Source organism: Lepidochelys kempii, chromosome 8, assembly GCF_965140265.1.
Source record: "Lepidochelys kempii isolate rLepKem1 chromosome 8, rLepKem1.hap2, whole genome shotgun sequence".
NCBI lineage: Eukaryota > Metazoa > Chordata > Testudines > Cheloniidae > Lepidochelys > Lepidochelys kempii.
The window spans coordinates 104,635,695-104,658,694 of record NC_133263.1 but is presented as its reverse complement, the minus strand read 5'-3'; the positions used below and the strand labels follow the sequence as shown (position 1 = coordinate 104,658,694).

The 23,000-nt window shown below is 49.5% G+C and overlaps 1 protein-coding gene across 3 annotated transcripts; it reads right to left on the bottom strand.

Moving 5' to 3' along the window:
• Positions 1 to 4,747: 4,747 nt before the first annotated feature.
• On the bottom strand, positions 4,748 to 22,786 carry LOC140916356 (uncharacterized). 3 transcript variants are annotated; one of them, XM_073357885.1, is made up of 12 exons: positions 22,668 to 22,786; positions 20,557 to 20,743; positions 18,725 to 18,758; positions 18,094 to 18,254; positions 17,379 to 17,460; positions 16,629 to 16,809; positions 16,394 to 16,461; positions 14,781 to 14,857; positions 12,633 to 12,733; positions 9,394 to 9,488; positions 8,438 to 8,572; positions 4,748 to 5,528 (listed from the first exon to the last, which is right to left on the bottom strand). In XM_073357885.1, the coding sequence occupies exons 2-12, from the start codon at positions 20,620 to 20,622 to the stop codon at positions 5,392 to 5,394; spliced, it is 1,137 nt and encodes a 378-aa protein (XP_073213986.1). In that variant the 5' UTR covers positions 20,623 to 20,743; positions 22,668 to 22,786; the 3' UTR covers positions 4,748 to 5,391. The 3 variants fall into 3 exon arrangements, with proteins under 3 accessions (XP_073213986.1, XP_073213988.1, XP_073213987.1); XM_073357887.1 differs by having other exon boundaries at positions 18,725 to 18,755; XM_073357886.1 differs by having other exon boundaries at positions 20,557 to 20,647.
• Between the last annotated feature and the right edge of the window lie 214 nt (positions 22,787 to 23,000).

Sequence of the window (23,000 nt, the reverse complement as noted above, 5' to 3'; positions counted from 1 at the left end):
ATGAAGTGAGCTGTAGCTCACGAAAGCTCATGCTCAAATAAATTGGTTCGTCTCTAAGGTGCCACAAGTCCTCCTTTTCTTTTTGCATGTCTCTTCAGGCTGCCCCACTACTTAACCCAACGCTCAGTTATTTCGGCTCCTAGTCAGTTCAGCTCGTTGGTGAATTCAGCTTGTAGTAGGGGAGCCTCAGTGCTGGGCCACCATTAGCCCAAAGTGAGCTCAGCAGCCTGTAACTAGACTCCTAACGGAATCAAAATTAGCTCTGATAGTCCACAGTGGAGAGAAGAGAAAGTGCAATCAGCATGTAAGGCCCTCACCAAGGGGCCCATGCCATCAAGTATTAATACTTGTCCCCAGCCTCTCTCCATTCACAGAGTTTTGGAACCCATGGCCCTTGCCTAGCAAGTGCTACTCAGTTGAGGGTGAGTCCCTCCATCATAACAAAAGGCCACGTACAGTTCCCAGCACAGTTCCCATAATCAGGGTAATAACAATTTATTCTTCCTGCCCCAATAACAGAGACACTGGGGATCCCACAGCAGCCAAAGTGACCATTTGGGCAGCTATGGCCTCATTCTAGGCAGGGTGGGTGTGCCTATGCAAATGAGATCAGCCCCTGAAGTTCTTTTCCACAACTTGCCACACCTCATCACCAGATGTCAGGGTGGAGCTCATCCTGACACTGCTTACACCTAAATCACATAAATCTCAGCGTGAAACCTCCTGTCATACTTTAGGTGGTAGATGGGCATTGGCCTTTTATCTAGATAGGACCAAGCAATTTCAGAAATCATCTACACTGTTTGTCTGCACCACAGAGAGATCCATGGGTCCATGATCTCTGCAGAGAGACTTTGGAAGCGGATCTCCGGGTGGATCATCGCTTGCTGCGACGCAGACGATGCTCTACCCCCACCCCAGATAACAACACGCTCTTCCAGATTGCACGCAGCTGCCACAGCTTCAAGAGCATTCCAGTCTTGGAGATATGCAGGCCGGCTACGTGAACCACAGTGCATCCTGTTGCTAAACATTATGCCTCAGTCCAGGCCGTCAGCTCCGATGCGACGCTTGGTACCGGTGTACCGTCTTCAGTCTGGGGCTCCGTTCCAAAGTTCTCTCCTCCCTGTGGGGGACACTGCTCAGGAGTCACCTGAAAGCGGAGGACGCACAGGGACACAACTCAAAGAAGAGGTTACTCACCTTGTGCCGTAACTGTGGTTCTTCAAGAGGTCTCCCCTATGGGTGACCCACTACCTGTCCTCCGTCCCCTCTGCTTTGGGCTGCCCTTTGTTGGACGTTTGGCTAGAGAAGGAACTGAGGGCAGTTCGCCTGTACAGCGCTACGTACCCTTGGGGTGACGCTGTATAGAGTGTGTGCGGGGGGCAAATGGACACTACTAATGAAAAATCTCCGATCAAGGACTTGAGGCGCATGCATACCTTAAGTGGAGCTCCCACAGGGGCACACATCTCAAAGAACTGCAGGTACTACACAAAGTGAGTAACCTCTTCTTTGTATTGTCCTGAGAGCAAGTGTCACAAATACAGAGTCTTCCTCCCGTGAGCCGCAGCCACAGATCAATGCGGAGGGTCGAAACTTTAAAAGCGTTTCTGCCCTATTTACCATGCACTGCTGTTTCAGGGAGCAGAAGCTCAAACCAGATTGAGAGGCAAAGTAGGGAACTTTCCTTTTGTTGTTCGGTCCTATGAATGTGTGTGAAATGCAGGACTTTTTAACCATGCCATTAGCTCTGGGCTCTTACTCTACAGAGTTTTTCCCTTGAGCATGGAGAATTCCCAGCACTATTTCATATAAGCCCAAAGGGAAATCTGGGGACAGCAGCACTATACTGTTCCCTTTTCCTGAACCCTCTACAAATGTGGGTTCAGGAAAAAAAGATTGCCCAACCTGTGTCAGTGTTTCCCCATGTAATTGACATAACTCTGATCAGTTGCAGCACGGACTAAGAGGGTTGCTCTTCCCCACATCCCCTGTAAAACAGAGAAGGAATCATTTGTTTATAATCTGTAAAAGGACTAAACCAGTGACCAGGCTGATTTTCCAGCAAGTGCCCGGGTGCCAACGCTTAAAACAAAGATGGAGAAATGCAATGGCCTAACAATAGGCCTTATCAGCCCCAGGCCCCAACTCTTATGTGCTGCATTCAGGGTTAGACCGCTAATGCTCACAGATCCTGATCAATGGGAATGGATTTGTTGTTGTTGCATTGAGAATCCTGTGAGCCAATTATGTTAGCGCTGCCCTCTTGGGTCTCCTGCATTTAAGTGACGAGTCCTGCTGCCCTGCCACTTTGCTGAGGAGGGCATACTAGCTCCCACCTTGGCTACAAGAATCAGCCAGGTCTGGCAGCTGACTTTAGAATGATCTGAGAAGATGGTTCAAGGACTTAGTTCTGTTCATTGTACAATAGGCATCCTGTTTAATGTTGGTTGTGACACCCAGATTGTGATCAGGTCTCCTGTCAAGGTTGATTTTGCAATATCAATAGGCCCTTACTAGAAATAACCACGTTTAAATAAGATGGGGGTCAGCACCGTTCTGATCTGAGCACAGACAGGGCCCTGGGCTAGCAGCTGTTTCACACACACACACACACACAAGTAGTTAACAATTTTTAGCCTCATTTCATCTGTAATCATTTCCTCACACAGTAGCCCCCTCAATCACAAATCCAGCACGGTGTTGATTACAGATGCAATGGCAGTCACAGCCATAAGGGATTAAAGACACTTTCTGCAGAGCTCCCAGTTCCTCTGAACTTGCAGTTAGATCCAGCCCAGCTCAGGTAAAGGAAGAAGTAAATAAGTTACCCTGTACTTCCTGCAGCTGTAAACCAGGTCTCCCTGTTAGAAACTGCCCAGAATTAATATTTTCTTGCAGGACTGGCCATTTACCAACACTGTCAACTGTAATGCAACATCTGTTGACTTAATTTCCCACAGGCTAATTTCCCCCTCCCCCGCTTTTAATCCTCTCTTCTTTTGAAGCACTTTTCCCCTGAAATTGGACATGCTGGTTGCCCCGTGCAGTTCTGGCAGGCGAGAGCGAGTGTCCCCGTTCACACAGGCTTTCCCCGGAGCTGAAGGGAGACCAGTGCCATCAGCCCTATTTGATGTGTTCTTAACAACCTGTTGTGTCAGCACCACAAAAACTCCAGATGCTAAATTACAGGCTGGGCGTGGAACAAGACAAGGCTCGCACACTCTGGAATGTATCCCTCAGTCAGTTTTAAGCCATTAGTGTGACTCAGCAACTCGTTAAGAAGTATTTTATCGGACGCAGCTATAGACAATTGAAATTAGTGCAGGGCTCCTAGGTTCTAATCATAGCGCTGCCCCAACTCACTAGTAAACTGCTCCGTACCTTGGTTTCCCCATCTGTAAAAGGGGGCTGAAAATGCTTGCCTGGCTTTGTAAAGCATTGTGAGCTCCATGGGTGTAAATACTAGAGACCTGTCCAACACTGTCTGCACCTGCTTCGGTGGAAGGGAAGGGGAATCAGGCATCTTCCCAAAGGGACTGTGCAGAGCTTTCAGGGAAAATCACCCCATTTGTTTTTCAGGCAACCTAGCTGTAGGCCAGCTCTGAGACCATCCAGCCCAGGTGCTGGGCAATGCACGATCGTTCCGTAAAGTCTTGTCCAGTTTTAGTTTCTAGAATCCAGGGCCATGAGACAGCAGCAAGTCCCAACCAGGCTCACCTCCATCCAGGCAGCCTCTGGTATCCCAAACCAGAATCTAGTGGCTGCCATTCACTCCCTGGGGTCCTCCCCTAGGACACAGAGCTGGGTCCTGGGCAGTTAGGAAGCAGCTGCTCCCCATTTAGGAGAAGCTGACTGCTCTCAGCCTAATCTCTAAAGTAGATGTAGCTACCACCATGAGAGGCACATTGTATTAGTGCCTGAAGTAATTCCTGCCTTTCCACCCCCCCACCAGTCCTCACTTAGCCAAGCCCTGCCTCATTCGCAGAGCTAACCTCTGCTTCTCTGTCAGTCCCCGCAGCGCCTTTTCATTTCCGTTGCTCCTCTCTGGCCTCCTACCAGGTTGGGAATAAAGTTCTGGTAAGGAGACGTCTAGCACTGACTCCAGTCTGGTGGCTGGGGTCATACCAGAGTCACTTAGAGAGGGACCACTCACATCCTGCACCAGCCTTTCTGGCAGCCATCCACTGTTGCAAGATCATGCTAAACATGGCATCCACTCTCACCACAGTAGGTCTCTAGCAGGGTCACCGCTGCCCAGCTTTCCTGGCCCTTCCAGGGTGGGAACTGTGGTTACGCTTCCCCAAGTATACGAACTAACTGGCGCGGGAGCACTTTCTGCCTGTGTCTCTGCTCTGTTTCTCCTCGATGACTCACCTGGCTGCTGCTATTCCCAGTTTAACACCAACAATGAATTTCATTAACAGGCTATTTATTTCCTTGGCTGTTCAAACACTGAGCTCTGCCACACTGCACTAAACACCTCCCCCCGAATCGGGACCACCTCCCTTTGCTACCCACTTTGCAGGATGAGCAACACTGGTAACTTGGGGAAGGGCAGGAGGCAGGGAAAGGTTAGTGGCATCTCTGCATCCCTCCTGTTTCACAGCCCCTTAGGCTCCTCCTCTCGCTCACTAACTTGGACTTGGACTGTCAAGCACACTGACTCTCACCTAACACACACCCTTCCTTCCCCTTGTCCTCCCCCGCTCCCTGCTATAAAGTAACTTGTGTAAAATCAGAGTAATTACTTAGGAAAACTTTATTTAAAACACCCGAGACGTGCAAGGCCTGAAGAATAGGAATTGCAGGATTTTAGGCCGCAGCCTCTCTCCATTTCGGCTGTCGTCTCCTGTATTAAAGCAATTTTCCCTTTATGATTGACATGAAAACACTGTTCCAAGAATGGAGCTTTTAAAACCACTTCAATTACCTGAGTGGGAAGGGATTTACCAGCACCTGGCAAACTCAGCTGCCACTTAGAGGCTTCTTGGCCCTTATCTAAGTAAATTTATGATCACCGACTAGGGCTCTGTTCCCCACCCATGCAGAGAGGGTAGAGCAGGTCTCCATATATGTGCCCAGCACTTGAGCTAACATAATTAGAACAAATCTTACAACCTGAAGCTCAGGAATACACAGCCCAATCGGTTTCTTCTGGAGTACTTGAAAGTCAAAGTCAGTGGAGGTGCTGATTGCCTGATACCAGGCTGTGCAGAGCCCGTCTCCCGCAAAGGGATCACTTTGGGCCACTGCAACACCCCTCCACCCCCAGCCGCCCAAGTGGCTGACAGTTCAGAAGAGGAGCCTGTCCATTTTGAGATGCCAATTCCCTTTCCATCTTTAATTTTTCTTATTTGACAGAGGGGGGCTTTCTTTGGCTAAGCATTAAAGATCACTCAGATTAAGTTCAGGCAGACTGTCAAACAGGTCACTGCTGAGGTCCTCATCCGACATGCTTCCATCCTCCTCCTTGGGGGTGCTGTCCTCCAGCTCCAGGCTTGGGGTGGAGAGTTCTTTGGATCCTACAGACACATTTCAGAGGAGTTAGCCATACTCTGAACTCTGAGGCTCAAGTCCTCATTATCAACCGAGAAAAATGGCCCAAGGGTAAACTGCAGCCCCTGATCACGACCTCCCTGTAACTGCAGAGTGAGGACAAAGCTGATCTGCTGCTGGTTCGGAGTCACCAATGAATTCGAAGCAATGCCAATTCATCATCTACTCAGGCAAATACAAATACAAGAAAACACATTGACAATGTGGGTTTGACTAATCTGTATTGGCATATATTTTTTAATCATGGCCCCTGCCTCTTAGCAGCCTTTGGGCACCCCTACTATAATCCCGACCCTGGCCTCTGGGTGCTACTAGGATATCAATATTTACTACCAATAATATAGGATAACTAGCTTCCTCTTATGAAATTATGCATGTTATCTGACACAGGGCTTTGCTGATCAAATGTTAAACTCAGTCCCTGGCATGTGCCTGCAAGTAATATTGGAGAAGGGAATTTAACCCCTTGATATGTCCTGGGGAGATTGCTTAGGGAACATCCTAACAACTGGACATGTTACAACTGCATCTGCAAAGCAGCTAACTGTAGCAGCTTTACTAGTAAAGACTGACTCAGCGGGATTTGTACCTAGAAAAAACAGAACTCAAGGCAATTTCATGTACCTTAAAGCCCCCATTCACGAGAATCTTAAGCATCTTACGGAAGTAGGGCATGAATTTCCTTTAAAAGAACATTAACCCCTTTGTTCCTGGAGCTGGGAATTCCCCTGAGGCTAAGTGTTAATGCAAACCCAAGGGTCTTTAACATCCTGAAACAAAGCTGAAATCCAAAGGGATATATAGTGTGGAAGATGAGCCTTTCAAAAATCGGTGATTTTCACCTTCCTAACCTCATTGGCTGAGTGTCAGCACCAAACCAAACATGGAGTGACATTAAAAACTGACCTCCTGGCACCCCTGGGGAATGCTCAGTATAATTATTATTGGTAGTATTAGAACTGGCCCTCATATTGCAGCTTAATGTTACCCTGAAACAAGGCTGGAAGGGACGCTCCAACAACGGACACCATAGGGCACCACAGTTGAACCATGATCTAAGTGCTTTGGAGGCCAGTGTCACAGGCCCAGTCAAGCGCCCCTCTTGGCCACTCACCAGACTTTTGTAAGCCTCCAATGTCTAAAGAGAACCCATGTACTGTCCCTATCTTGGGGCTTCTAGGCTCACACTCAGGACACAGACCCACTGTCTAGCACACGATCCTGGGAGCTGTGATTATGCAGCCCATTGTCCAGCCCCTGGGAAACAGTGGTGGCCACTGAGGGTTTTCTTCCTCCTCCAACCCCCCTCAGCTGAAACCTTTCCTCTCCCAGAACACCAGCTGTGGGGTGTTCTGGGTCTCATTTACTTCAAGGGGCGTGTGTTAGGAGCAACATGCAGTGCACAGACACTTTGCAAAGGACTCTAATAGCACAGCTTGTTACTTAACTGCACAAGAAATACACAGATCAATACAAACAATAAACCCTATTTGCATTTCCCTGCCTCAGTTTCCTCACTACTAGACAGCTTTCTTTGGGCTAGGATCAGAGTCCTCTGGGGACATCCAGGGTCCTTCTGCTGCAGTGCCTAGCTTGTGTTCTGAAACATGGAGCCTTCTCTCCCCACCCCACCTCACCTCTCTGACCCTGGCTCTTCTATCTCCTTACCCTCTCCTGCCCAAAACTCCCCATGTGGCTTTCAGGGGCTGTTTAAACTCCCCCGTTCTCACTTTTGTCTTCATCCTTTCCACTCTCTCCACTTCCCCCACTCCCTGCAGACAAATTGGGAAAAATATCTTCTGGCCTCAACTAACCCATTTTCATTCAGGTGTTTCCAGCTGGATAGGCAGCCATTAAATTCTAGCCACCCACCCCTGTCTGTAGTTTGGAAAGACCCGACACAAGCATAGCGGATACCATATATACATAAAGGCATTCCATGATACAAACATTTCTTAACAACTTCACAACTGTAATCAATTCATAAGCTGTGTAGATGGAGCCCCCAAATCATCACAACCAGCATTCTAGATTGCCCGTATCAGATTAGAGAAGAAAGCAGCATAAGATCATAGAATCATAGAATATCAGGGTTGGAAGGGACCTCAGGTGGTCATCTAGTCCAACCCCCTGCTCAAAGCAGGACCAATCCCCAATTTTTGCCCCCCCCCGATCCCAAATGGCCCCCTCAAGGATTGAACTCACAACCCTGGGTTTAGCAGGCCAATGCTCAAACCACTGAGCTATCCCTCCCCCCAATGCTTTGGTACAGGGGGGGAAAGTGAAGTTCTACAATGCAGACTACAAACCGTCTCAATCTTTAGTACACAACTTGGACAGACTAGACACCAACATGCAAAGGAAAGCCTCTGGGTCACTGCATGCTAGAAGATAAGGTCCCTCCCTCCTCAGGACTGCCACTCAATAGTACAGATGTGAGAGGCTGCAGGATGCTCTAGTTTATGCAAAATAATACTTCTGTTTACACAGCACCTTCCACCTGATTAGGCCTGACAACAGATCGACAAGGAGCCCTGGAAAGTAAATCTGTTAGCAAGTGGAGAGCTGGGATTAGAATCAAGAAGTCTGACTCCCAGTCCAATGCTCTGACCATTAGATCATGCTGCCTCCCATATTTAGATGCCAAATACATACACCTAATTTGGGTACGGCCTTCGGGCTCTTGTCAAGTTGTGAGTCTGACCTTAGTATGGGCATTACAAATACTGAAACACTTTTAGGGACACAAAATAGGGACTGGACGTAAAAAGAGATTCCCCTCTCCCCCCAAGGCAGTCACACATCCACGTTCCCACTGAAAACAACTATATTCTTAGGGTATCAAGGGCTCCTAAGCCAGCTATACTTCTCTTACCTTCAGGCTCCTTAATCTCTGTGGCACTAGAGAGCTCATCCGAGCTGACATCTGTGAGACTGAGCTCAGAGGCAGAATCATCACTCAGGGAGGAAGAAAATATCTCCTCTTCTCTCAACACATCGTTGCTTTCCACTAAGAGAAACACACCAACAAGCAGGATAAGCTGAGAGCTGAGCTCAAGGTTAAAGACCATAGGCCGGATTCCTCACTATCTTCATAGGCAATACAACCATTCTGGTTTCATAGCATCGTATTCCTACTCTGCACTAGTGTAAATAACGAAGAAAGGGATGGAGAACCAGGCCCTGAATCATGTAAATCGAGACTGGAAGTGCACTGGACACATGCTGAACACGCACTGAAGGCAATGCACTGCACTGAACTCTCCCATCTCTGACTCCATGATTAAAGACAAACCAAGCAGGATCATAGGTGAGATGAAGGAAACGGAGAAGCCAGCCAGATTCCTGACTATCCCCGACCATAATCACGTCCCAAGGGCAAGAAGTAGTTTATCTGGAGAGGGAGTCCAATAAAGCGACATTACTAGAATTCTCAGGACTTCCAGGCTCTCTGCTGCAAGCCAGGGAGCTGAGCCCTAGTTAGAGCCAGGACTTCGGAGGCTTTCAGGCAGGGAGCCTGGAATCCCTTACAGGGCATGGCTGCCCAGAGTCACGGACCCGGGAAGCCCCTTGCTCCCTGGCCCCCAGGCGGTCCACATGGTTGGGCTACCCCAGGGCCACAGACCCTGGAAGCCCTGGGATCCTCAGGAGCCCACCAGCAAACCAGGCAGGTTTCTATTGGAACCCTGCTGTGATTTGATGAAAGTCTGTCAAACCCAAGGATGTTTCCAAAAAACATTTCAGGTTCAACAAACCAGCATTTGCCAACAAAACTCTATTTTGTCAGAAAATTCCCAACCAGCTCTACCCAAGAGGACTAGCATCACTTACTCCCATGAGCACTTTCCTTTCCTACAGGCTTAGTGTATGACTTCTCTTCCAAGGGCAGATTTTTCATTTGGTCTTTCAGGTCAGTGACCGTGGATCTGATTGAAACAAAACCAACACCACTGATTAGCTCCAGGGACAGAAACAGCTGCCAGGAGAGACACAAAATTCATTCTTTGGATTTTCTGCAATGAGGGATTTTGGTAAACTCATGGTTCAAGGTAGATTCAGCTCTGCTAAGCAACTCTTGTATGTGGGGTGTGGGGCATGGGGGGCGTGGGGCATGGGGGGCAGGGAGACCTGAGGCTTCTACAGAAAGGGAAGGGAAAGAGAATCAATATTTAATTACAGGAGAACTGCAATTAAATCTCATTATTGGAGATGACTCACTGAGTTAACAGAACATCCTCCACAGTGGGTTATTATAGTACAGGAGGCAAGTTTGGTTTCTGATGTCAGAACAAATTCATCAAGGAGATTCTAATAACAGAGCCATGCTGGACCATGAATGTTTTCACAGATATTTTCCACTAAGAACACTAATGGTTATTTATGGATTTTGGGGGGTAGGGGTGAATATAAGCGATTAAAAGGGGTACCAGAAGAGAGAACAAGAAGTCAGGACACCTGGGTTCCAATCCCAGCTCTGGTACTGTTCCTTTCCTCATCGGTAACATGAGGGATAACATCATCACATGCACCTTGCTGGGGTGATGGAGAGGAAGGTTGTGAGAATGAATTGTGTCTGAAAAGGGCTTTGAGATCCTTGGCTGGAAAGCACTAGGGAATGCCTAATGTTTTTAGTATCATTCCTCATCAATCTCCCTCAAAGGCCCAGAATCACCAGGAGAGACCTGGACACAGCTCCTTGCAGAGCCAGCCAGTGCTACATGTGCCCATCAGATGGGGCACTGCCGAGTGATGTGAAGGGCTCATCCCTGCAGAGGCCATGCATGCATCTCCAGTGTCCCAGCTTAATTCTATTTGCAATGCAGCAGAACCTCAGTTAGGAGCATCAGCATTACAAACTGACCAGTCAACCACACACCACATTTAGAACCAGAAGTATGCAATCAGGCAGCAGCAGAGACCCCCCCCAAAAAAGCAAATACAGTACAGTGCTGCATTAAACGTAAACTACTAAAAAAATTAAGGGAAAGTTTAAAAAAAAGAAAGAAGATTTGACAAGCTAAGGAAACTGTTTATGTGCTTGTTTCATTTAAATTAAGATGGTTAAAAGCAGCGTTTTTCTTCTGCACAGTAAAGTTTCAAAGCTGTATTAAGTCAATGTCCAGTTGTAAACTTTTGAAAGAACCAGAACGTTTTGTTCAGAGTTACGAATAACCTCTATTCCCGAGGTGTCCGTGGAGGTTCTACTGTAGTTATACTCTGCCTTCACAGGCTCCTCCCATCCCATGCATTTTCAGGTGGATAAAAAAATATGCTTCACATCCTGCCCCAAACTGTGGTAAAGTGTTGCTGTTGGCTGTTAAGGAGCCTACCAGGTGCTATCCCAGTAGTGACAGCATTGGAGTGGTGGGTGTCACCACGCTGCACACTGTTTGAGATCCTTCAGGATGAATGGCTCTATGCGATACTGCTTGGCAGTGACTTACCTGCTACATCTCTAGAGAACACAGGTATTTCAAATAAAGACCTTTCAGGAACAAATATTTAATAAATAGTCCCAGCCCTGCTGTATTGCAAAGGTCTTCAGTATCAGCCTGATGTTAATGAATGGATAGAGTGCTTCCCTGGGAAGGGAGGTCTGGGGCACACCATTGAGGGAACACTGCCTACCAGCTGAAGGGGTACTTGGCAGTCCTGTGACACATTATCCCATTGTGGCACCTGGGCACGAAGGAAAGAGGGTTAGAGACAGTGGCACACACAGAATCCCCAGATACCCCTGGGCCAGCTGGGTTGGAAAGACAAGGACACAATTAAAGGAACAGTAGCACAGAGCTAAGGATTACTGAAGGGGAAATGCTAATATCACCATCCTCTCCAGGGAAGAGGCCAGAGCATGCAAGGCCCAGCTGTGTGGAGATCACAGCCAAAAGGTAGAGTCCGTTTCCTTCCTCAGCATGATCCATTGTGGGAACGTGATAGCACAGGAAAGCAAGAGGAGAGCATGGAGAAAGGGACACAAGTGGGCGTCTCTTGAAGAGAAGAGGCCCCAGGCAGAAGGGAATTCCTGCTGAGGTGCTAGAAAGGGAAAGAACTAAAGGGGGGAATCACCACTTTCTGAAAAGCACCAAGTGGGTTCACTCAGTGAGTGACAGAGAAGGAGCTTCAGAAGTCAGTCAGTGCCCATGATAGAGGGTTTGTGGAGGGGGAACATGAGCATGCTTGCTTACACGCTGTCTATGCACTTGGACTAGAGGGCACAGGAGTGCCATGATTAGACATGGAGCCTTTCATCTCCAGGTCAACAGTGTAGGGTCAGCCCAGAATAGGAACGGCAGGAAGTCATTCACACTAGATGGCTGCTCTGTGCCTGTGTGAAGTAAATTGGGGTACTCAGTCTAGTTCCCAAGGTATACGTGTCTCCATCACAAACAGATACCATCACAACTAGTCCCCTTGTTAGCTGCCTCAGCAGAGAGACCAAAGACTGAATGGACCATGGAGCCTGAACTCTCCATCTGCCCCTAGCTGGGGCTCCTCTCCCAGCAGTGGGCAAGCTTGAACTGACCTGCCCATGTTCTGGAACCTCCAGGGCTCGCAATTTGGCACTTTATGCATCTAAAAGGGGAATGCCTCATTGGCCAAGGTGCTGGATTGCAACCCTGGCGATGGATGTTCTCTATCCACCACGCAGGTACAGAGACGGCTTCTCCACACTGCCTCAATAACAGGCCTCAATCGTGACCTGCAGAGGCCCCCTCTAGAAGCAAGAGGGGAATTCACCTTTGCCTTCTCTGAGGGCGGAAGCATAGGGTCTATTAGTGCTAGTTGTGATGTGGACACCTGCCTACTAGCAACTGAGCGGATATTCCCCACAACTCCTTTCACACAGGGGCACTGAGGAGTGGTCACACGGCAGTGCACACACTTGCGCCATTCCCACGTGGTTTGTGGTGAAATATCCCGCGGCTATACAAAGAGCTGCACTTGCAGCTGATGTGCTGAGCCTAGCGGGGTGAGGAATGCACCCCACGTTGCCAGCAATGCATGGTGCGTGCACACATGTAGTGCCATATGTCCCACAAGACCCTTGGAAGGTACATTTCCCCTACTTGATGTGGCCGAGCTCCTGCTGGGTGCTCCGCGTCTCGAACCTGGCTTTGTCCAAGTCATCAGATTGAGCTTTGTGACTGTTCATCAGATCTTCCAGCATCTGTGGATGAGGGGGGACAGTCAGTCACTGCCAAAAGGGCTCCTCACAGACAGCTGCTGAGTCTACACAGCAGTGCTGAGCCCAGCAGAACATGCATGTGTGACTTGCTCTCTGCACGGGCCTGGAACAGCTTGGGGAAAGCACAGCTGACACAAACCATGCTATCCATGGCAACGAGCACTTCACCTTTCCTTTACAGTTTGGGGTGCTCAGATCAAGATGGGGTATAGCATACTGGAATCTGTATCCCTTGACCCAGCCTCCTTAATGGAAATTAGGGCTACACTATAGATCTCTGCTGTGCATGCTTGGCCCACAGACTGCATTTTGGCCAACCATAATGTATAAAAACACCAATCAGTTTGAGAATGTGCCACCAGAGTCTCTTGGGCAGCAGGTTATGGGGGCTACTTGTCCACAGGCGCCAGACAGCAGGTGGTTTCTAAAAGGGTTAGACGACTGCTGCTAGCTGAGAAGTATAGTCAGGTCTGATTATTAGCTCCAATGTATTTTAGGCCCTTCACAACTCTGCCCCTCCCTACTTGTCCATGTCTTTCCCACTGCATTATCCCTTCTCTTCCTCTGCTCTGCCAGCCTCAATCACAAATGTCTTCACACCTTACGCAGAGAATGCCCTCCCTGAAGTGACTCATAAGGGCACTACCTTTTGTTCCAAATCCCACCAACTTCTGCAGTGACGCCTACAAGAAATCAAGCAAGTTCCAATGGCTATGATGGGGACAGTCAGAAACTCTTAGATATATATGCTGGCTTTTTTTTTTTTTTTTTACGAACATGAACACTTGTATATATTTTGAATATACTCTTCTCCCCCCACCTTTCATATATCATTTGTCTTCTTATACTGTTAGCTCTTTGGGTCATGGACTGTGTTTGTACAGTACCTTGCACAATGGCACTACAGCAATATCAATATCAAATAAAAATAAGTCATCCTCTGCAGACTGTTACCATACTAAAAAGAAAAGGAGGACTTGTGGCACCTTAGAGACTAACCAATTTATTTGAGCATAAGCTTTCCTGAGCTACAGCTCACTTCATCGGATGCATACTGTGGAAAATACAGAAGATGTTTTTATACACACAAACCATGAAAAAATGGGTGTTTATCACTACAAAAGGTTTTCTCTCCCCCCACCCCACTCTCCTGCTGGTAATAGCTATCTAAAGTGATCACTCTCCTTACAATGTGTGTGATAATCAAGGTGGGCCATTTCTAGCACAAATCCAGGGTTTAACAAGAACTTCTGAGGAACGGGGTGTGGGGGGGTGCTAGGAAAAAACAAGGGGAAATAGTTACCATACTGATCTTAGTTTTCTACATGGCACCTAGCTACCCATATGACAGGTGTCTTAGAAATACTGTGAGCGCGCCAATATTGTTTGATAAACACTTAAATTATATAGGAAAGAGAATTGCTACAGTTGGGCCTCACTACTGAGTCTCAGTGTTTAATTTCATTAACGTGGCCCCTTATAAACAGGGATTGCAGTGACCCCTCCCATAATTCCAGGTGCAAACAGGAGTTGGTTCTATCCTAAGGAATAAATACTGAAATCTGAAGCACACTGGAAAACACAGTAATATCCTGGTGTTGATTAATGTAGCACCAGTAAACCTTTTAGATGCTGTTAATGCAGGAAGCCTGAGAAATAACAGCTCTGCCATATGGGAACAGATCATCAAATCCATGATCTTTTCTCCAGCCTTCAGAGGAAGATATAAAACTCCCATAAATCTCCTGGATAGTTTTACAATACTATCCAAAGAGAAGATATACTTTCTGCCCCCAACTGGTGATCAATATACGCCAGAAGCATAAGGATCAACAGCCAGTCATTTACTCTAGCTGCTTGCACTGCAGATACTATTCATACATGAGCCTAACCCCTCTTTTAAGAATTTTACTTACAATTTTCCTATCATCTCAAAGCAGTGAGTTCCACAGGTTATCAAACCATCACATGCTTTAAAAATGCATGTAATGATTTTGCCTGGGGAAGGCGAACCTGTAAAGCTATGTACCTTGCAGTATCGACTTTGAGTTCTCTTCATTTCATCAGTTTCAGACATCTGAGTGACTAGATCCTCCTCCTGTCGGTCTGAGAAGGAAAGCAGTGTAACTTTACCTAGTGAACTGGGTTGGTTCTGGCCAGAGAGCTGAGTCAGAGCAGAATCTACTTCTGTTCTGTGTCTGATTTTTAATAGTCACCTTGGCACTCCCTTTCCTCCAGGCACATTCCAAAGCTCAGTGGGCACCTCTCATGCCAGGGCTACATTCTACTGAGGAACTCATGTGAACAGCAGGAGCAGCTGCCAGATCTCCACGGGACTCATATACAATACCCAGGTTTATTGCTTTCACAGATATATAACAGGCACAAATGGGGAAGCTGTTATCGACACGAAGCCCTTTACGTACAGTTCTACTGTGAAAATGACATTAGTGGTTCCTTGTTTATTGCCATTCAATGACTATATTCAACATGCTCAGTTTATAAGTAGTAAAAATGATGGTTATATTCCTTTCCCCTACTCTGTGTTTTGTCTCTTCAGATTATAAACCCTTTGGGACAGGGACTGACTCTCACCGTGTGTTTATGCTGCACCTAGCACAATGGGGACCTGATCCTTGTTGGGAACTTTCGGCCTTACTGGAAGGTAACAGAGTTGCTGCAGTAAACTCAGTTTGGCATCTGAGAGTCAAGCTAGGTTCCTTCTGTTTCATGTAATTACCAAAGATTCTGCACCTCAAATTCTGCCCTTGGTTACAGGTAAGACACTTAACTGCCTCCACAGAAGCTGCTGCCATATAGGGAGAACAGAATTTAGCCCATAATTGGAGATTCTGTTTATGATTCATGAGCCAGAATAGAACCCAGCTCCCTCTCCCATGGTTATGTCAGCTCTGCACCGCTAATAGGAGTGAAGTAGTTAAAACCTAGTTGCTATAAACGGACAATCTGACTGAGCGGTGGCTCATGAGTATGAAGGGGTCATTTTTACACAGTTGCTTTGAAGAGTAGAGCCACAGTTTGATAATCTAGGACCAAGGCATTTCCAGGAGTGTCTCAGGTCTATGCCCAGCCAAGGTACTTGACATCCCATAGCATCCTTGAGAAAGGCCCAGTAATAACAATGCCAGCCAGCTCGCACATAGCACTTTTCAGCAGTAGATCTCAAAGCACTTTACAAAGGAAGTCAGTATCATTATCAATTCCCTCCCCCCATTGCCTCTCTAAGGGTAGGGCAGGGGTGACGTTTGAAAAACAGATACAGAAGCGTATTGCAATGCACCAACCATTCACTGAATGGACCCCATCTCTCAAAGCACCACAGTGCAACACTCAGAGTCAGACAGAGTTGGGAGACCCAGTGCATGTTCCCCTCCCACAGCTCTGCCAATGCCCTGCTGGGAGTCTGACTGAGCTAGCAAGCCCTGTGCATGCTCCCACACTTCCCCTCCAACTCTGCCAATTCACCACAGCATGCCCATCTCTTCCATTCCTGAGCAAACTGTCCACGACAACAAATAACATGATGCTCTCAACTGCAGGCTGCTTCCCTCCCGATTCCAGTCACCTGTCAGGCCCACAGGGCAGTGACCCGCATGGGGAGCAGTCCAGAGCAACACTCACTGAGCTTGTGCTTCAGTTGATCCACCTCTCGCCTCACACACTCATATTCGCGCCACAGGAGCTTTTTGCTAAAATGAAAGAGAGAGAGAGTTACCCCCTGGGGAAAGGTTTCAGAGTGGCAGCAAAAACAACAAGAAGTCCTTGTGGCATCTTAGAGACTAACAAATTTATTAACAAAGGAAGCAACAGCCTTAATTTCCCATGACCCACATGGCTGTAAAGCCCCAGAGCTGACCTCTCATGCACCTCCTGCATGACGCTGGAGCTGGGATACGGATCCGGGGTGCAATCTCCATCCGGCTGGTGAAACACTTGCTGTCGCAAGTTACGAAGCTCGCTCTTCAGCCCTTCCATTCTCCGCCCCAGCAGGGACTCCAAGCCACTCTGAGGGCTGTTATGCAATCGACCAACCTCCTCTGCAACAGCAAGCAAAACAACAGAAAATGGTTAGGCTTCAGCCTGCAACGGGAAGGGTGGGGTTGAATAATACACAGTACAATGGTCTCAAAAGTCAGTTCACTGCTGATGTATGGCACTGGACTGAGCACGCGGGGGGCCTCTGCTGATCCCCTGACATGGTACAGCAAAATCGGTACCAGTTCCAGAGCTCCCTTCACCACTCTGCCAGCACACTCCAGGGGCATGAGGGGAGTCCGGTCTTCATGGCGTACTCTGAACAAGTGATACTCTTGGGTAGAACCCGTGAGAGTTCCAACATCTGAGCCAACAACCTACAAGCATCTGTACCAACAGATGTAAAGGTTGTATTCTGTAAGGCTTAGAGCAAAGGACTATGAGTTGGGACACCAGGTGTCTACTCTAGGTTTGAGCTCTATGTATTCAGCAGAATAGCGAACTGGACTGTGCCCCATTGGGGCACTGCACTCACAGCCTGTTGTCTCATCAACAGGATCCCGAACAGTCAGATGAGGAGCAATCTCTGAACATCCCAGAATGACTGCAAAGCCAAGTGATTCATCAATACCTTCCAGATTATGGATCTGCTGTTGCTGGAGCTCCTTCTCTTGCTTCAGTCGATTTACTGACTGGGTGAGAGACTCAATGACCTGGGGGGAAGAGCAGGATGAGAACAAGTCTCATATGGAAATAATTGAGTGCAGGGAAGAACTCAGTTGTCTTGTGCAAGTCAGTTCAGTTTCAGAAGCTGGGAATGCTGTGGGGCACCTCAAGACTGACTCTAAAAGCAACCACACTCGGCTGAGCAGGATAGAGGGGCTTCCAAGGAATCTCCTATGACCCTCCTCTTGAAAGGATAAAGGCTGTGATCAGGGGCAGGGAGAAGATTCAGTGCTCAAAGGGATACAGGGGACCTGACAGAGAGGAAAGGAAAGTTAGTGATCCTGGGAAGTTACTTTGCTTTAAAGGACAAGTGAAGTGTCCCTGCAGCTTCAGCCATGTGCTGGCAGGAATCGGGGGTGCTGCAGAGGCAACACACTCTCAAGCAGGGTGATGGGGAGAGAAAGGAACACCTCAAATCCTCATGTGGAGACCTTTCCAGCTGTCTCAAAGAGCAATATCCACTGGCTCAACAGGGAGAGGCTTTTCCCATCGTGTGACAAACAGAGGATCCCCACAGTCCAGGGCATCCAGTGTAAGAAGTGTGTATTTTAAGCTCACTAGTGAAACCTGTCTCTTTCCCCTTAGTAGAGAGGCTAATGTCATCGGCACTCTGGAGTTACCTTAGCTTGCGAATGCAGCTGACTGCTGATGGTTGCAAGCTCCTCTGTTGCCATCCTGCAGTGTGGAAGACTTAGGCAGGTAGGACACGGTTGCCGAGATCCAGCCAGAGACTCATCAAATGCAACCTTCTCAGTGTTTATTCTGTCCAGCAGCAAATCCACTAAGAGATCAAAAGTAACAGGAGTTACAAGGGCTGCAGGGAAGGGAACCCACTTGTTTACCACACTGTTAGACTTGCCTCAGCTAGTGCCAAGACAAGGAACTTGGAAAAGGCCAAACTGAAGTTTTCAAAAGCAGAAACTAGATTCTTTCTTATTTCTGCTTAAATTATACAATCACGTGGAGTCATTAGAACAGGCAGGTCTGCCCACCCTGGAACCGCTGTGCGGATAACCAATAAGAGGGGCTTGAAATGGCCATTGCGTTGCTACATGGGTACAGAAGTTGCCTGGATTTTAACCCCAAGGCATCAACAGCTTTTACAAAACAAAAATAAAGACAAGAATAATTATCCATTTGAGACACAGCAACAACAACACAGGATTGTACAACGCAATGGATATTCCTATAGAACCTCAATGCTATGGTAGCAAGTGCTTTTCGAAATGCTTGAGACAAACAGGCTGTTACCTTTGGAAGAGATGCTGATTGTGTTCAGACGCTGCTGTAATAGAGAAAGAGAAACCAGATTAAGTGGTAAAGACACTAAAGGACAGGGAAAGTTACAGGAAGGAGTGGTAGGGTGCTTCACACGGCTTTCCACAGTGGATCTGTCTTCAGATAGAAGGAGGATGGGGTGTTAACACCAGAGGACAGGTTAGGAAATGCCCTCATGTTCTCAATGACGACTTCTCAAATCAACTAAATTGCAACAACAGTGATGAAGAGTGAACAGAGAAACAGAAGGGTGAAGTATGTGGGGCAAATCCAGAAGGGAAAGTAGTTGAAACAGGAATGAATTCAGGGAGGTCCTATGGTCTGTGTTATACAGGAAGTCGGACTAGATTTCACAGTGGTCCCTTCTGACTTTTAAATCTATGAAAAATGTTTGCAAGAGACATGTTTTTAATTATGTGAAACAATTACCATATTAGGTACATAAGGATAGTCACAGAACTTGGAAAAATCTAACAGCATTCCTAGAGGTCTGTATGATCTCTAGCCAGACTGAACTGCAGTGTAAGTGTTTCCCTTCCCCCCGTGGCTGATTAATTAGGAACAGCACCAGTAGCTTTAAAACAACCATGTACCTCTAGCACCCTCTATAGCCCATAATCTCCCATTTTATAGATGGGGAGAACTGAGGAAGAGACTAGCTCAGGGGCTTGTCGAAACAGTAAATTGGGGCAGAAGCGGGAACAGAACTCAGCAATCCCAAAGCACAATTCCCCACTCTAAGCATTAGACCACTCTCCCCCAACGTTATTGCTGCCTTCTCTATAACACAGCCATCTTCCCTGGCTCTAACGATAAAATAATACATCTCAGAGCTGCACATCACACTACCCACAAATTGGCTCCCTTTCATGGGGTGGATATCGCAGGAAGGTCTGACAAAACCCGAGGTATTCATCTGCTGGTCTTTAAAGAAAACCACTTGTATCTATCCAAAAGAGCACACCCCTTCCTCTGAACTGTTATATAATAAAGCTTCTGCAGGGCTGACAGAATAATCCTGGCTCAACAAAAGATCCAACTTTCTTGGGGAAGTCAAGAGAATCTTTCTTCACTGAAGGGACAAAAACAAACTGCACAGAGGACCTTGAGGACGTAATTTCCGTAAGTATCTGCAGTAAACACAGAGGTGGATTTTATTTTGGCAAAGAGGCCTGGATTGTGATGTTTGCAAACAGTGGATACCCATCCAGTTCTAGAAGTTGCTTATTACACAGGAATTAGGTGATTCCTCTCAGTCCAGTGCCCAATCCATGTTGCGTTCCCATTTCATCCCTTTTCTCTTCTAGGGCCTTGAATCACCCTGAGGAATCGCTCCCTACTCCTGAGCATTTACATCCTTGAAATATTTGCAGAAGCATTTCCATTTTCATCCCTTCTAGGGACACTGGAGCCTTGATACCTCCAGTCTAGTACTGAAAAAGACCTGTGTGAAAATCATTTTTCAGTTGAATCCAACCATCAATGTGCAACATTCAACCAGTCTCTAGAGGGCAGGGAGCTCTACAACAGATACAATACTAGCCAAAAGAAAAGGAGTATTTGTGACAACTTAGAGACTAACAAATTTATTCCTTTTCTTTTTGAGGATACAGACTAATACGGCTGCTACTCTGAAACCTAATACGAGCCAAAGCAGCTACAGAAACCAGTCCCGGTGACTTCACCTACAGCAACGTTACCGACATAGTTCAAGGAACCAAGGGATCCAGCACTTGTTTAAATAGGACTTGCCTGGAGTGAGAGTCTAAGCCACAAGACAGAGATGACAATGCAGCTGAACTTGCCTTTATTTTAGCCACGTTGCTGTCTGTTGCAGTCAATATGGAGTTGAGCTGTGTATCCCAGTTCATGTGGCTGGTAGGCAGATGCTTTTAACTGTTTACCAATGACAAAGTAACCTAGAATCAGCCCTTGGTGTATAAAGCTGAGGGATAGAGCAGAGCCCAACGTGGTGAAGATAGCTGGATTGACCTGTAAAACCACCAGCATAGAGATTTTTCTCCCTATACAGTCTATGCTCCTATTACAGTTAAAATAAATATACATGTATGGTAAGAGAAATAAATGGGAGGATACAGGACTGAGGGCAAAGTGCAGGGTCTAGAAATCCTGAGACTCCTACATAATTCACACCCAGAATGGATTTCATAAACTAGGCCTGATGGAGGCTCACTGGTACTGGGACAGGGCAGTGCAGAGCCCAGAGCAGAAGCAGACTTCCGTACGGACCATCTCCTAGGGCCAAGCACAGCACCCTGCCATAGCGCTGGCGATGCAGTAAAATACACCCCATCCGCTTTCTCTGAGCCTTAAGCGGACTCTGGGGCAGGGTCATGCCCTGTCCTCAAAGAAGGGTGAAGGAGGTAGGGATAGCCCAGGGCTCCCACCAGCTAAATCTGCCAGACAGTTTCAGGGTGTTTTGGGTGGGGGGTGGGTCAGCCCCCCCACCATGAGGTGTGAGGTCTCAGAAGGGTCTGGGGAGGTGCTGGGGGGAGGAGGTATGGCAGAGGCATGTGGGGGGCTCTGGAGAGGCATGCAGAGGGGCTGGCAGAGGGGCCTGGTGGATGGGTGGGGTGATGGGTGGGGTGATGGGAGGTATCAAGGGGGTGGAGTGGAGAGCATGGTGGAGGGTCAGGGTAGGGTTCTCTGGTGAGGTGTTGGGGGGCCTGGCAGAGGGCGGGTGAGAGGGGGCTCCAGGGAGGCGTTGGGGGGCCTGGCAACGGGGTGGGGAGAGGGGGCTCCTGGGAGGCGTTGGAGGGCCTGGTGGAGGAGAGGGGTCAGGGGGCTCCGGGGAGGTGTTGGGGGGCTTGGTGGAGAGGGGGTTCCGGGGAGGCATTGGGGGGCCAGGCAGATGGGCAGGGTGAGGGAGCTCCGAGGAAGTGTTGGGGGGCTTGCAAATGGGGGGGGCAGGGGTTCCAGAGAGGCGTTGGGGGGCTTGGCAGAGGGGACGGGTGAGAGGGCTCCGGGGAGGTGTTGGGGGCCCTGGCGGACAGGCAGGGAGAGGGGCGGACAGGCTGGGAGAGGGGGCTCTGGGGCGGTGTTGGGGGGCCTGGCCGATGGGCAGGGAGAGGGAGCCCCGGGGAGGCATTGGGGGGCCTGGCGGAGGAGAGGGAACTTCGAGGAGGTGTTCGGGGCCCTAGGAGAGGGGCGGGGTCAGGGGCTCCGGGGAGGTGTTGGGGGGGCCTGGCAGAGGGGTGGGGCCCGGCAGAGGGGTGGGGCCCCAGGGAGATGTGGGGACGGGGGGGGGCCCAGGGAGGCGTCGGGGGGCCTGGCGGAGGGGCAGGGCCCCGAGGGGACGCAGGGCGGGGCCCCAGGGGGCCTGGTAGTGGGGCGGGGCCCCAGGGGGCATTGGGGGGGCCTGGCAGAGGGGTGGGGAGCCCCAGGGGGATGTGGGGCAGGGGCCCCGGGGAGGCGTCAGGGAGCTTGGCAGAGGTGTTGGGGGGGGCCTGGCGGAGGGGCGTGGCCCCAGGGATATGTGGGGCAGGGCGCCCCAGGGAGGCATAGGGGGGCTGGCATAGGGGCAGGACAGGGGGCCTGGCTGAGGGGTGGGGCATGGGGAGGCGTTGGGGGGGCCTGATGGAGGGGCGGGGCCCCCAGGTAGATGTGGGGCGGGGTCCCCAGGGAGGTGTCAGGGAGCTTGGCAGACGCGTTGGGGGGGGGGGGGTCTGGCGGAGGGGCGGGGCCCCGGGGAGGCGTGGGGGGGCCTGGCGGAGGGGCGGGGCGTGGGGCCCCCGGGGGTGGGCGGGGCCCCGGGGGGATGCGGGGCGGGGCGGGGGGCTCAGCGGCGGCCCCGGGGGGCTCAGCGGGAACGCGGCCTAGCGAGCAGGTCTCGGGTCCCAGCGGCGAGACCGGGCTCGGGCCGAGCTGGGAGGCGCGGGGCGGGGGTCCCTACTACCGGTGCCACAGGCTCCCACGCCCGGCGCGCGGCTCCGACGCCCCCACGCCCCTTGGGGGCTGCCTCGCTCCCTCCGAGGATTCAAACCGCGCCCAGCCGCCGTCACCGCACCCCCCCCCTGCCCCGGCGCCTGCTGGGGGATGGAGTCCGCCCTGCCCCCCCCGGCCCAGAGAGACACGGCCTCAGGACTACACGTCCCAGCAGCCATGGCGGGCAGGCCGGCCTACAATCCCATCGTGCCCCGCGGCGTCCGAAAAGCGGCCTACCTCTCCCGTCATGCCCCGCGCGCGGTCGCGGCGTCCCAAGACGCACCGCGCGCAGCCGCCGGAGGAG

Excerpts from the sequence above, each read along its gene's own strand:
- LOC140916356 (XM_073357885.1), bottom strand. The coding sequence starts at position 20,622 with ATGAACTGGGATACACAGCTCAACTCCATATTGACTGCAACAGACAGC. Across the intron at positions 9,489-12,632 it reads CAGGAGCTCGGCCACATCAA|ATCCACGGTCACTGACCTGA; the intron begins GTAGGGGAAATG and ends TGTTTCAATCAG. Across the intron at positions 5,529-8,437 it reads AGAGATTAAGGAGCCTGAAG|GATCCAAAGAACTCTCCACC; the intron begins GTAAGAGAAGTA and ends ATGTGTCTGTAG.